Here is a 13590-nt window from a genome sequence, read left to right as displayed (position 1 = left end):
TCTATTCAGGGTTTTGACTTCTTCCTGGTTTAGGCTTGGGAGGAGGCAACTATCCAGGAATTTATCCATTTCTTCCAGGTTTTCTAGTTTATGTGCATAGAGTTGTTTGTAATAATCTCTGATGATGGTTTGAATTTCTGTGGAATCTGTGGTGATATCCCCTTTATCGTTTTTTATTGCATCTATTTGATTATTCTCTCTTTTCTTTTTTATTAATCTGGCTAGTGGTCTGTCTATTTTGTTGATCTTTTCAAAAAACCAGCTCCTGGATTTATTGATTTTTTGAAGGGTTTTTTTTTTGTCTCTATCTTCTTCAGTTCTGCTCTGATCTTAGTTATTTCTTGTCTTCTGCTAGGTTTTGAGTTTTTTTGATCTTGCTCCTCTAGCTCTTTCAATTTTGATGATAGGGTGTCAATTTTAGATCTCTCCTTGCTTCTCATGTGGGCACTTATTGCTATATATTTTCCTCTAGAGACTGCTTTAAATGTGTCCTGGAGATTCTGGTATGTTGTGTCTTTGTTCTCGTTGGTTTCGAAGAACATCTTTATTTCTGCCTTCATTTCATTGTTTATCCAGTCAACATTCAAGAGAAAGTTGTTCAGTTTCCAGGAAGCTGTGCGGTTCTGGGTTGGTTTCTGAATTCTGAGTTCTCACTTGATTGCACTGTGGTCTGAGAGACTGTTTGTTATGGTTTCCGTTCTTTTGCATTTGCTGAGGAGTGATTTACTTCCAATTATGTGATCAATTTTAGAGTAGGTGTGATGTGGTGCTGAGAAGAATGTATATACTGTGGATTTGGGGTGGAGAGTTCTGTAAATGTCTATTAGGTTTGCTTGGTCCAGGTGTGAGTTCAAGTCCTGGATATACTTGTTAATTTTCTGTCTCGTTTTTCTAATATTGACAATGGGGTGTTAAAGTCTCCCACTATTATTGTGTGGGAGTCTAAGTCTCTTTCTAAGTCATTAACAACTTGCCTTAGGTATCTGGGTGCTCCTGTATTAGGGTATTAGGTGCATATATATTTAGGATCGTTAGCTCTTCTTGTTGCATTGATCCTTTTACCATTATGTAATGTCCTTCTTTGTCTCTTTTGATCTTTGTTGCTTTAAAGTCTATTTTATCAGAGATGAGAATTGCCACTCCTGCTTTTTTTTTTGCTCTCCATTTGCTTGGTAAATCTTCCTCCATCCCTTTATTTTGAGCCTTTGTGTATCCTTGCATGTGAGATGGGTTTCCTGGATACAGCACACCAATTGGTTTTGGCTTTTTATCCAATTTGCCAGTCTGTATCTTTTAATTGGGGCATTTAGTCCATTTACGTTTAGGGTTAATATTGTTATGTGTGAATTTGATCCTGCCATTTTGATGCTAGCTGGCTGTTTTGCCCATTAGTTGATGCAGATTCTTCATTGTGTTGATGCTCTTTACCATTTGGTATTTTTTTTGGAGTGGCTGGTACTGGTTGTTCTTTTCTATGTGTAGTGCCTCTTTCAGGAGCTCTTGTAAAGCAGGCCTGGTGGTGATGAAATCTCTGAGTACTTGCTTGTTTGCAAAGGATTTTATTTTTCCTTCAATTATGAAGCTTAGTTTGGCTGGATATGAAATTGTGGGTTGAAAGTTCTTTTCTTTAAGGATGTTGAATATCAGCCCCCACTCTCTTCTGGCCTGTAGGGTTTCTGCTGAGAGATCTGCTGTGAGTCTGATGGGCTTCCCTTTGTGGGTAACCCGACCTTTCTCTCTGGCTACCCTTAGCATTTTCTCATTTCAACCCTGGTGAATCTGACGATTATGTGCCTTGGGGTTGCTCTTCTTGAGGAATATCTTTGTGGTGTTCTCTGTATTTCCTAGACTTGAATATTGGCATGCCTTGCTAGGTTGGGGAAGTTTTCCTGGATAATATCCAGAAGAGCATTTTCCAGCTTGGATTCATTCTCTTCGTCACATTCAGGTACACCTATCAAACACAGATTAGGTCTTTTCACATAGTCCCATATTTCTTGTTGACTTTGTTCATTCCTTTTTACCCTGTTTTCTCTAATCTTGCCTTCTCGTTTTATTTCATTGAGTTGATCTTCAACCTCTGATATCCTTTCTTCTGCTTGGTCAATTCAGCTGTTGAAACTTGTGCATGCTTCACGAAGTTCTCGTGTTGTATTTTTCAGCTCCATCAATTTACTTATATTCTTCTCTTAAGTTGTCCATTCTCGTTAGCATTTCGTCAAATCTTTTTTCAAGGTTCTTAGTTTCTTTGCATTGGGTTAGAACATGTTCTTTTAGCTCCCAGAAGTTTCTTATTACCCACCTTCTGAAGCCTGATTCTGTCATTTCATCACACTCATTCTCCATCCAGTCTTGTTCCCTTGCTGGTGAGGAGTTGTGATCCCTTGTAGGAGGAGAGGTGTTCTGGTTTCAAGTGTTTTCCTCCTTTTTGCACTGGTTTCTTCCCATCTTTGTGGATTTATCCAGCTGTCGACTTTGTAGTTGCTGACTTTCCGATTGGGTCTCTGCGCCGACGTCCCTCTGCGCTTTCACTGGGAGCTGCAATCCTGAACTGCTCCTAACCGGCCATCTTGGATCTTCCTCAAAACTGGTGCCTTTTTATATGGCAGGAACAATTGAAAAACAGCTTAAATCATTCAGTCTCTTTTTTTAAGTTGCTGTACTGGTCGCCCTTTTCATTCTTGTGTCAGAAATTGGAACTGTAGCACAAAACAATGCTTTGGTATGAAACAATGGTAGGAATAAAAATGACTTCCGAGAAGCCTGTGTTAAAGCACTTGGATACTGATGATAGCTGGCTTACAGGGAGGCTGGTCTGGAAGGTCTTAAAACTGGCTCTCCTGAATGCCATGCAAGCCCCAGTCCTACGCACTTCTCCCTTGTTAACTCCTGTCAGCTGGTGCCTTTCCTAGGAGTTAGTTTCTCTTGCTGCAGCCACCTCTGGAGAACACTTGAATCTACAGATCAGAAATGGATTCGAATCCAGCTAGGTGCTGACTCACATAATCGTCTTTATGGCCCTGTTTCCTCATCGATTGGATGGAAATGGTGCTCAGGATAATAGATGGCAGTGCTCTGACCCACAGCAGAATGTTCCTCAGACACTTAAAAGAACCAACCAGATGCCCAGCTGAGGGAGGTAGTTTGTGTGAATTCACGTGATGGGAAGGCTGGGATGGAGCCCACAGATCCCAGGGATTCTCTCCAGCTCTGTGAGGCTGTGGGGGTGTCGTCTGTCAGGAAAGCCTCCTGCATTCAGTGCCCGGCCCACTGTATATGTTCAGAGTGGGGCTGATGATCCGGAGCTCTGTCCCAAAAACTTGGGCAACTTAACTGCTCTGCGTCTCAGCCCCACATCTGTAATAACAAACAGGCTACTGACTACATGACTTGTAAATTGCCTGCAAACTCACAGGGAAACATTACAAACACTGGAGTACTTGAAATGTTAAATAAGAAATTGCTCCCACAAAGGTTTCTGGGTAGAGATGTTAAGAAACCACACCCAATAATGGTTACCAAATTCTGAGTCTAAAATAATTAATTTGCCTGGCTGCTATCTGATCTGGTGGTTTCTGTGTAAATTCTTTACATTTCCGAGGTTTCTTTTTTTAACCTGCCATAATCCGTAAAGTAGCTCCTAGTTTCATCAAAGTAGGAACCACATCAGAAGAACATAAATTGTTGGTGAGTGGCTGTATATTAAAAATTAAAAATAAACTAGATCAGCTGGGTGCGGTAGCTCAAACCTGTAATCCCAGCAATTTGGGAGGCCAAGGCGGGTGGATCACTTTGAGCTCAGGAGTTCAACACCAGGCTGGGCATCATGGCAAGACCACATCTGTTAAAAAAAAAATTAGCCAGGTGTTGGTGGCTTGTGTATATAGTCCCAGCTACTCATGAGGCTGAGGCTGGAGAATTGCTTGAACCCAGGAAGTAGAGGCTGTAGTGAGCTGAGATCGTGCTACTGCAGCCTGAGGGAGACCCTGTCTCAAAAAATAAAATAAAAACAACATAAGATCAAGGCTAATTCCAGACAAAACTGAATTGTTCTTTCTAGTATTTTCTCCTGTCAGCATCTCTCTTCAACGCTTCCCTTGCTCCGTGCAGCCTCATCTCAAGTCCCCACTGCCATCTCTTCCAAACACTTTCTGATGACTGTGAACGATTAACAAACCGATGCACCCTAGCAAGAAGGCATGACCCCTTGGTGGCAGAGGCAGTCGTGTGCATCAACTCCTCCAGGTTTCTCCTGCATTTCCCACCTCCCCTGCACTCTTACTGGGGCTGGGGACTGGTCAATGGGCTATGAATGGAAGTGACAGGTGTCGCTTTGGTCTAAGGCAGCTGGAAACAGTTGCAAGTTCTTGCTCTCTTTACCATCCCTGTGACTAGAACGGAAAAACTGAGATGGCAAAGTTCGAAGATGCAAGATGGAAGCTGCCTGGATCTACTACTAAGGAGTTTCCTGACTTGCATTACACCGTCACATGAAAGAAAAATAAAAGTCAGTCTTAAGCTGTTGAGATTTCCTGCTTTGTTACTTCAGTCCAGCCTAGCCTAGCCCAATACATCCCTTCCAAAGGTATTTAATTTTAGGAGAGAATCTAGGGGGAAAAGCAATGCAAAACGCAATGGAAATAACTTCTAGTGGAAATGTAGGCATCTACAGAAAAAGAGGTTCTCAATCCCACTGAAATCGGGACACATAAAGCAATACTGCATGCCTCCTAATGGCCCTGTGCTACAAGAAGCATTTACAAATGCTCCAAAGGAGAGGTTTAAGACATTCCTTCAGGTAAAATGTCCCCAGGGCCAGTTTCTAGAAAAAGGCCAAACAAGGGAAACAGGTTTTTAGAATGATCTTGAAAAAGCAAGTACCAAAGACAAAAGTCCCTTTTTTTCCCTACCCTTCCCCGTATTACCAATTTCCTATTTAAAACATCTACTTGGCTTTCTCTAAAAATTCCACAAGGGCACAGAACATTCGATAATTTGGATCCATTTAGGAATCCTTTGGAAAATAATTCTGGAAACTTTTTAATAGCATGATAAATGACGATATTGTGCATCTGTTCAGTGAAGCTGGCCCCAGACCTAATGCCTTTCCTTCCTCTACAGAGGCCCCCTGGCTTCCAGGGCACCATGGGAGGGTTCAAGAATTATGCAAGTGGTATCCATCACAAAGTAGGGGGAAAGGCCCTCAGAAAAGCGACACAATGCTAACTTGGATCCTCACTCTAAGTTGGATTTTATTAAGTGTCCCCATGACGGGCGCGGTGACTCATGCCTGTAATCCCAGCACTTTGGGAGGCCATGGTGGGTGGATCATGAGGTCAGATCGAGACCAGCATGGCCAACAGATGGGTGAAACCCCATCTCTACTAAAAATACAAAAATTAGCTGGGCGTGGTGGCGTGCACCTGTAATTCCAGCTACTTGAGAGACTGAGGCAGGAGAATTGCTTGAACCCGGAGGTCGGAGGTTACAGTGAGCCGAGATTGTGCCACTGCACTCTGGCCTGGGTGACAGAGTGAGACTCCGTCTGTAAGAAAAGCAATCTAGGAAAAGCATCATTTCTGACTGCAATTTCCTAAGAACACCATTCTTTCCCAAAGGCTCGTGACACTTGCCAGTTGGGAGGTCCCTCCGAACTCTGCCATTGGCTTTCCCTGTGCTCCTCCAACGCATCCGGTGGGCTTCCCAAAAGCTTGCGGACACACCTGGAACCCAGAACCCACCTGGTTAATAATCCAGATACAATCCCTCCTGGGTCTGGCAGCATATGCCAGCCAAGTCCCAAACCAGTTTATTAGTTTAACCAAAAGGTAAACAGATGATGGAGATGCAGAAAGACAAGCATGCGAGCAGCTAGAAGCATTACCCGGCCATCCACCAGGAAACAAATTTAAGACATTCAAAGTGGCATTAAATAAATGAGGCTAAGTTTTATCTACTTGGAATTTCCATTGTCTTTAAAAAAGGTAAATACATATGTGTGTGTGTGTGTGTGTGTGCATACACACACACATATATATACACACATTGCAGTATATAAATCGACTCTACATATACAGTATAAATACGCAGGGTGAGCACAGGGGCACAACATGTAGTCTTGGTAGCCACACCCCCAACAGGCCAATGGTTTTATATTTTCTTACCTTCACACCAAGAACACCGGGCTGAGGCTACATGTGCTTCAGCCTGCATGAGGGCTGCCACCCTGGCCATCTCTCCTCCAAGCACAGAAGCACAAATCAAACAAGCATTGAAAACGAAGTGCTTTCTGACTAGCTGAAACCCAGTTGCTGTCTTTACAACATGTAGTCCAATCTCCTGGAAAGACCAAAGGAAATCGGAGGGCTTCCTGGCCCACTCTTCGGTCCATTGCCACAAACCTCTAAACTTTCCCTGGTGTTTCCTGCGGAATTCACATGGCTGTTCACATAACACATATCCCACACAACTTTTAGGAGCTGTATTATGAGATCAGGAGAAAAGTGGCTCCATGTTACAATCTGCACTCCATATTCTGGGTTTGTTCTCTTTATTTTTGGAATAAAAAGTGGTATTTTGAGAATTATTTCTTGAGGGACAACATTCTGAAAGTGCTTCTTACACATGTCAATATTCCACATATGGCTTTTAGTTCAAGCCCTAGCACAGCTCAGACTTGGAAGGAAGAGTGTGATGGTGTTATGAGAGACAAAAATGTCACTTAGCAGTGATACTGTGATAGCAAGCATGAGAACCTGAACAAAAAAAGTTATTTATTCCATCTGGAAGAATGTACCTCTTTGAGAAATGATTCAGATAATATGTGCAGCCCCATCTCTTTCCTCATGACTAGGCACAGTAATGCTATAAAAGTTAATAAGTAAAATAGAATGCTGTTATCAGCACGGAACATCTTTTGAGGGGCTACTAACAGGACAATCACCGTTCAGAAACCTTTCACAGGCTCAAAATGATCAAATGTAGCCAACCTCAGTAGAAATTTCCACACCTGAGGAACAAATTGCACATAATATAGAGGTACTTGGATCCAGATGGCCAAAGACTCCAGACACAGTTTTACATGCAAAAGGCAATCAGAGAAGGCAATGAAGTAGTGACGTTCCACGACAGATAAGGGTCCAAATAAGTCACCATTCTTTTGCGCTTTCTTTTCTGGCTACATTACCAAAGAACATGGTTATTTGTGCAATGATTATGATATGTTCTTTAAGGAAGAAACAGAAATACAAGGGGTTGCCAGAAACTGAAATGAGTTTGTTTCAGGAGCTTGACACTTCCAGAGGCATTGTGATGGCTAGACCAGTGGGGTGATGGGCCTCCGAAGCTCCTCCTGGCCTCCCTGGGGTAGCACAAAGTGGCAGATGCAGGCAGAGGTTGAAGGCCACCGACTCATCCAAACCCCTTCCAAAGTGGCCTTTCATGCAGCCTGTGGCAGTTCCAGCCTCTGCAGTTGTTTTTATCTGGTGGCACTTGATTTAGAAAGTCATCCTCTCCCTTTATAAAAATAAAGTTTGGGCTTCTTGTAATACTGGCACAAAGGACACTCTCTATTCCCAGGACTGACTCCATTTACTCGGAAGAATATGAGACTAGGTTCTCAGTTTCTTCTATTTCCCTGTAAAAAGTGACCTCAACTTCCCAGGCCATTGTGCAAATTTGTTTTTCCGTAGTCCATAATATCCCATAAAGTCCCTCTTACATATTTATATATATATATACACATACATACCAAATATGTGTGCATATATATATTTTAAATGTGGGTAATTCTGCATTTTAGTCTCAAATAAGTCAAAGAGAATCAGTGAATCATTCATCCTTTTCATGTCACATTCACTTCCAATTTCCCCACAACGCCTATCATAGTGCTTTGCACACCACAGGAACTCAATAAATATCTGCTGACTTCACCAATGATCCTCGAACACTGGATGGTAATTGCAATCACCACAGCCTGTTCTCAGCCCCGCTCTGCCTTTGGCAAATAAGGGGCCATGGGTCCCTCCCTTCAGAGGGTGATTTTGCTGTGTCTGTTACTCCAGCAGCCCCGTTTAGCTGTCCTGGGCAAAGTCAAGCTGGTCCGGCTACGCAGTTTCACTTGTTCTTCCATGGAGTTCTTTTTGCGCAAAATGAAGTCAAAGTTCACTTGGCTGTTCATGGCATAAAAGACATTTGCTGAGTCTGGAATCACAAGTTCTGAAAAAGATTAGAAAAGATAAGATGTTCAGCTTGCAGAGGTCAGCCCAGCACTGACAATGGCAGGTGTAAACCTTGCCCAGACACAAGACTGGGACTATGGCCCTTGGCCTCTGGAACGTGACCTGAACCAGACAGTGACCACCACCACTTCCCCCAAAAATTGGCCCCAACTTCTCAATCCCAATTTTAAATATTAGTACAAATAAGATTTTAGAAATTCATTCCATGAATTAAATGTTCCAATAGAAAATGTTAAAGCAGAAAAAACACAGAGTAGAAAACAGAGACCAAGAAAAGTTAGAAAACATTCCGAAGACTGCAGCTAGTGAGCAGCAGGACTGGATTCGAACTCGGGTTTCCTTTCTCCTGTAGTCCATTTTCCACCCCAGTATGCAGATTTTCTCAAAGACGAAGAAAGTCTAATGGCATGGAAAAAACAGAAAATCTACAGCACCCTAGAATTCTACTTGAAATACTGAAATATTTTTTGAAGTAATCCCGTCAAACCAGTACTTCATTTCCCAAGTAAAAAGTGTGTATCTTCTTTTTTTAAATTTGTTTTAAGTTCTGGGATACATGTGCAGAACGTGCAGGTTTGCTACATAGGTATACATGTGCCATGGTGGTTTGCTGCACCCATCAACCCATCATCTAGGTTTTAAGCCCTGCATACATTAGGGATCTGTCCTAATGTTCTCCCTCCCCTTTCCCCCAACCGCCAACAGTCCCCAATGTGTAATGTTTCCCTTCCTGTGTATCTTTTAACATTTAAACTCCTTTCAACTTCAATGATTCCCAACTAGACATATGCAATTTTTGAACAAGGATTGTTCCAAGTGTAATATGAAATCATCAAAGTTATTTTGACTCACCTATATTTTCTTTCTTTTCTTTTTTTTTGAGATGGAGTTTCGCTCTTGTTGCCCAGGCTGGAGTGCAGTGGTGCAATCTCAGCTCACCACAACCTCCGCCTCCCAGGTTCAAGTGATTCTCCTGCCTCAACCTCCTGAGTAGCTGGGATTACAGGTGCCCACAACCACACTGAGCTATTTTATTATTATTATTTTGCATTTTTAGAGATGGGGTTTCACCATGTTGGGCCAGGGTGGTCTCAAACTCCTGACATCAGGTGAATTCACCTGCTGGGATTACAGGTGTGAGCCACTGCACCCAGCTTCACTTTTATTTTTTATTTATTTTTTAAATTATACTTTAAGTTCCAAGATACATGTGCAGAACATGCAGGTTCGTTACATAGCTATACATGTGCCATGGTGGTTGGCTGCACTCATCACCCCATCGCCTACAGTAGATATCTGTCCTAATGCTCTCCCTCCCCTGGACCCCCATGCCCCAGCAGGCCCCAGTGTGTTGTTCCCCTCCCTGTGTCCATGTGTTCTCACTGTTCAACTCCCACTCATAAGTGAGAACATGTGGTGTTTTGGTTTTCTGTTCCTGTGTAGTTTGCTGAGAATGATGGTTTCCAGCCTCATCCATGTCCCTGCAAAGGATGTGAACTCAACCTTTTTTATGGCTGCATAGTATTCCATGGTGTATATGTGCCACATTTTCTTTATCCAGTCTATCATTGATGGGAATTTGGGTTGGTTCCAAGTATTTGCTATTGTGAATGATACTGCAATAAACATACATGTGTATGTGTCTTTATAGTAGAATGATTTATAATTCTTTGGGTATATACCCAGTAATGGGATTACTGGGTCTAATGGTATTTCTATTTCTAGATCCTTGAGGAATCGCCACAAGAAGGTATACAGTATTTAGCACTCAAGTGTAATGAGTATTTGAAAAAACAAAGAATAAAAAAAGGCAAAATGTGCAAGTCTAACTTTGTGGTAGTGGTGTGGGGGAGGCAACCAGAGAGGCATATGGTTGTAAAACTGGACAAAGTGAGTCTTAAGTAAACTTTAAACACTGAGATCCAACAGCAAGACTGATATGAGCAGGTTCCAAGTGACTCTGGTACATTCTGTGCACAAAGTCTCAGTGGAGAACAACTCCCTCAACTTGTCCCACACTGCTGCCCACATACTCACGGGTCAGTAATAATAGTCCTCACAATTATATATCTTATATATCACTCAGCTCTCCCTACATTCAGGTACGTGATTTTCTGTTATCTTCAGAATCGCCCTGTGATGCATGATGAACCAACAGGGTACTGTCTCTAATTAAGGACCAAGGCCCAGAGGGTCCAGCAGCTTGCATTTAGGACCACACAGCGGGTGGGCAGTGCTGGGTCCAGGCTACCCCTCAAGACTCCTGGACCTTTAGACCCCCTGGCTTCACCTTAGTCCTGTGTTGTAAGCAAAACGGTACAACTTGAGACCACCTTTTAGGCTCAGAATTGTAATGATAACTACATTAAAAGGTTATAACTGAGAAAGTGCTACCCCACAGCCTAAGGTTCAGCTGAATAAATGAGAAAACTTCCAAGAGGAAGCTGAAAAAGAGTTTCCCCAGAGGCTGTAGCTTTTAATCTCTAGGAGAAGGTAGTATTCTAATTTCAGCCCCTCTCCTCTAAACCAGAGGTAGAGCCCTGGGTGCCATATGGGTCCCACGGCCTAGCTTGTGGAATGTTTCTCACTTATAGGAGCCACTGCTTGTTGGTGAGCAGAGCACTTAAGGTGACTGGATGGTCATTTTGGGGTCTGGCGGCAGAAAGGGTTGGCTTCGGTCGAGAGTATTTGCTATTCCTTCTTCACTTGGAGAAGACACCTATCCTGACAGTCACTGTCTGTGAAGTGACAAGGTACAGAGGAGTTATCTACCAGCCTGCTTCCTTCTCTCAGCAAATACCATCCCCAAATTCATATTAGCAGATGATTACATGCACGGGTGATTATTTGCCCAAAAAGTCTTTCATAAAAGAGATTTCTTTAAATACCACGTTCCCAAGCATATTGAAGCTGTTTATAGATTACCAATTCTTTGCCTCAATAAATGTGAGGTAAATAACCTTCAAGTTAGAGGTCTGTGTTATTTTTAAATTGATCATGAATAAAGATAATACCTCTCATAAATGATTAATTGAAATGATGAGAAATTATAGGAACTGCTAAATTTTAGATTCACACACAATTTGGAAACGCATTCTTGGGTAAAGGAGGTGTGTGGCCACCGAAGATGCCCAACAGATCCCCCTATCCTCTGCCTCCTGGCACAGGGAGAGACTTCTTCCTAGAAAAGTGTTTGAAGAGCTCAGAAAGATTGGGCAGAAGAAATGCCCAGCAAAATCGCAGGAAAAACAAGAGCTAAGGAATCAGGGAGTGGTTTGAGATACTTAATTCTACAAGCGAGGTGATGGCACTGTTGTTCATCCTTGCACTATCAAAAGCCACCACTGGGTCCCAATAAAACAATATGTATCCACGTTCTGCCTTCTAAATGGGAGCACTGTCGACATGCACCGGCCACCCGCCCTGAGAAGGAACACGCCTGTCTCGGAAGATGCCCACCTTTGTCCTCCGAGATGACCTGCACCAGCTCGTACTCCTCGGCGGGGTCTGAGTCCAGATTGTGCTTCAGCATGGCTCTCTGGATCACCGCGGGGGTTTTATCCTGGCTTGTCAACTGCAAAGACAATGAACAGGTTTGTAAAGTACTTAGCTTCGCCTTTCCTGAGCGAGTTCTCCTGACCCTCTCATTCTTGCTGTCTTGTGTTGTGATGCCTTTCCAAGAAGAACGGATTCACGGAATGGGAACTGGACCAAGAGCCAGGATCCCTGGTTTCCAGTCCTGGTTCTACCCTTAGTAGCCACAGATGATAGGCAAGCCACCTAATCTCTGAGCCACAGCACCATCCGCCATTCAACTGGAGGGAACACATTCCTTGCCTACCTCCTCCACACTGGCTGAAGATCCCATGAAAGAATATACATGAGGGAATTGTGAAAAATGCGAAGCCTTATTAGTCCTGGCCAAAAAGTATCCTCCCATGTTGAACTGCTCCCATGGCACTGGTTACTACAACCCATGGGATAAAAACGGTCACAGATCTGCGCACTGACCATTTCAAAAAGTTCAGGTGACCCTGTGACTCAGTAGTCCCACTCCCAGGCATTTCCCAAGCGGAATAAAAATGTCTGTCCACAAAGGGCTTGTGGATCTATGTCTGTCTCAAACATGCATAGCAGATTTATTCACAATAGCTAAAAACTAGAATCAGTCTGAATCTCCATCAACAGGAAAAGAGAATAAATCATAGTATATTCATAATAGAATCCTGCTGAGCAATGGAAAGGAGCTGAGGACTGGCACATGCAGCAGTGCAGACGAATCTCACAAACATCATCTTGAGCAAAAGAAACCCGACACAAAACGTTACTTACCAGTGGAGTCTATTCTTTCAAAAAAAAGGAAAACCCAATCTGTGGCATTAGAAGATGAACCCCTAGGTTAAGAGGGGATTGACTGGAAAGAGCACAAGGGAATCTGGCAGGCGGGATGCAAATGTTCTTTATCTAGATTTGCGGTAAGAGTTACATAGATATATCTAGTTCTCGAAGAATCAAACAAGCAAATTATGATTCAATCAACATCAGCTTCTAAGTGTTTTAAAAGCACAAGTTAAAGGCTTCCCTCATCCCCAGTTCTGCTGTCCTCCCCTTCAACTCTCTGCCTGGAAGCCATTTACAGGGTGTCCAGAGCAACATGAAAAGAAAGCTGACTTAGTGCCATACCCTTGGGTGATTTCTTTAAATTTGAAAGAAGTGAATGAAAATTCAGATTATTCTTACTTAAAAACAAAAGCTATTCTCACCAGGAGGCAAGAGGACTACAGAAAGCAAGCCCCCATGACTCCCCTCCACACAAACAGAAGTCTCATTTGCTCCAAGAAACTGCCATTGTGAGCCCGAGCATGGCAGTGCCTAGATGCCTCGCTCTGATCTGGGGCAGCAGCTGGTGCTTGTGATTCCATAAACAACGTGCATTACAAAGGGATCCTTGTAAGCAGCAAAGATCTTGTTCGCTGGTCTGTCACCAAAACATCTGGCATACTCATTTACAGGGGAAAAATAGGTACACACAAAATTCTAAATGAGGAAAATACGTTTTTTGATAGTATAAAGAAAATACTCCCAAAGCTGGCCCCACTGGACTAGAAGCAGGAAGCTAAGGGAGAAGACCTCCCCCCAGGGGATGCCTGTCAGTCTCAGCTGAGTAAGTCACGTGAGACAGCCAGGCCACCTCCGTCTTCCTCACCTTAAACTTCCCCAGGTATGTCCAAATAAGGACAGGATGAGCAAGGCTCCCCCATGGGTGTTTATTACTTTGTGCCATCAGAGCGACACTGAACTAGTGATTACAGTGAGCATTCACAGCTCCAGCACGCATCCTCACGCTGAC

The 13590-nt window shown here is 43.1% G+C and overlaps 2 protein-coding genes across 6 annotated transcripts in view; one reads left to right on the top strand and one right to left on the bottom strand.

The window, feature by feature from the left end:
- COLGALT2 (collagen beta(1-O)galactosyltransferase 2) overlaps positions 1-7072 on the top strand; it is a 126106-nt gene extending 119034 nt beyond the window's left edge. The window contains exon 14 of the mRNA XM_021668029.2: positions 4111-7072. Within this exon, the coding sequence (XP_021523704.1) occupies positions 4111-4312 (202 nt within the window). The 3' untranslated portion in view covers positions 4313-7072. The remainder of the gene's footprint in view (positions 1-4110) is intronic.
- RGL1 (ral guanine nucleotide dissociation stimulator like 1) overlaps positions 6534-13590 on the bottom strand; it is a 286254-nt gene continuing 279197 nt past the window's right edge. For all 5 annotated transcript variants that reach the window (XM_064370417.1, XM_012444382.2, XM_012444385.2 and 2 more), the window contains 2 exons: positions 11700-11814; positions 6534-8217 (listed from right to left, as the gene is read on the bottom strand). In XM_064370417.1, coding sequence (XP_064226487.1) covers positions 8030-8217; positions 11700-11814 — 303 coding nt within the window. In that variant the 3' untranslated portion in view covers positions 6534-8029. The remainder of the gene's footprint in view (positions 8218-11699; positions 11815-13590) is intronic.

This window comes from Aotus nancymaae, unplaced genomic scaffold, assembly GCF_030222135.1.
Source record: "Aotus nancymaae isolate 86718 unplaced genomic scaffold, 86718_ANA_hifiasm-v0.15.2.pri h1tg000108l, whole genome shotgun sequence".
Classification (NCBI taxonomy): Eukaryota; Metazoa; Chordata; class Mammalia; order Primates; family Aotidae; genus Aotus; species Aotus nancymaae.
This window is presented reverse-complemented; position numbering and strand designations above follow the sequence as displayed.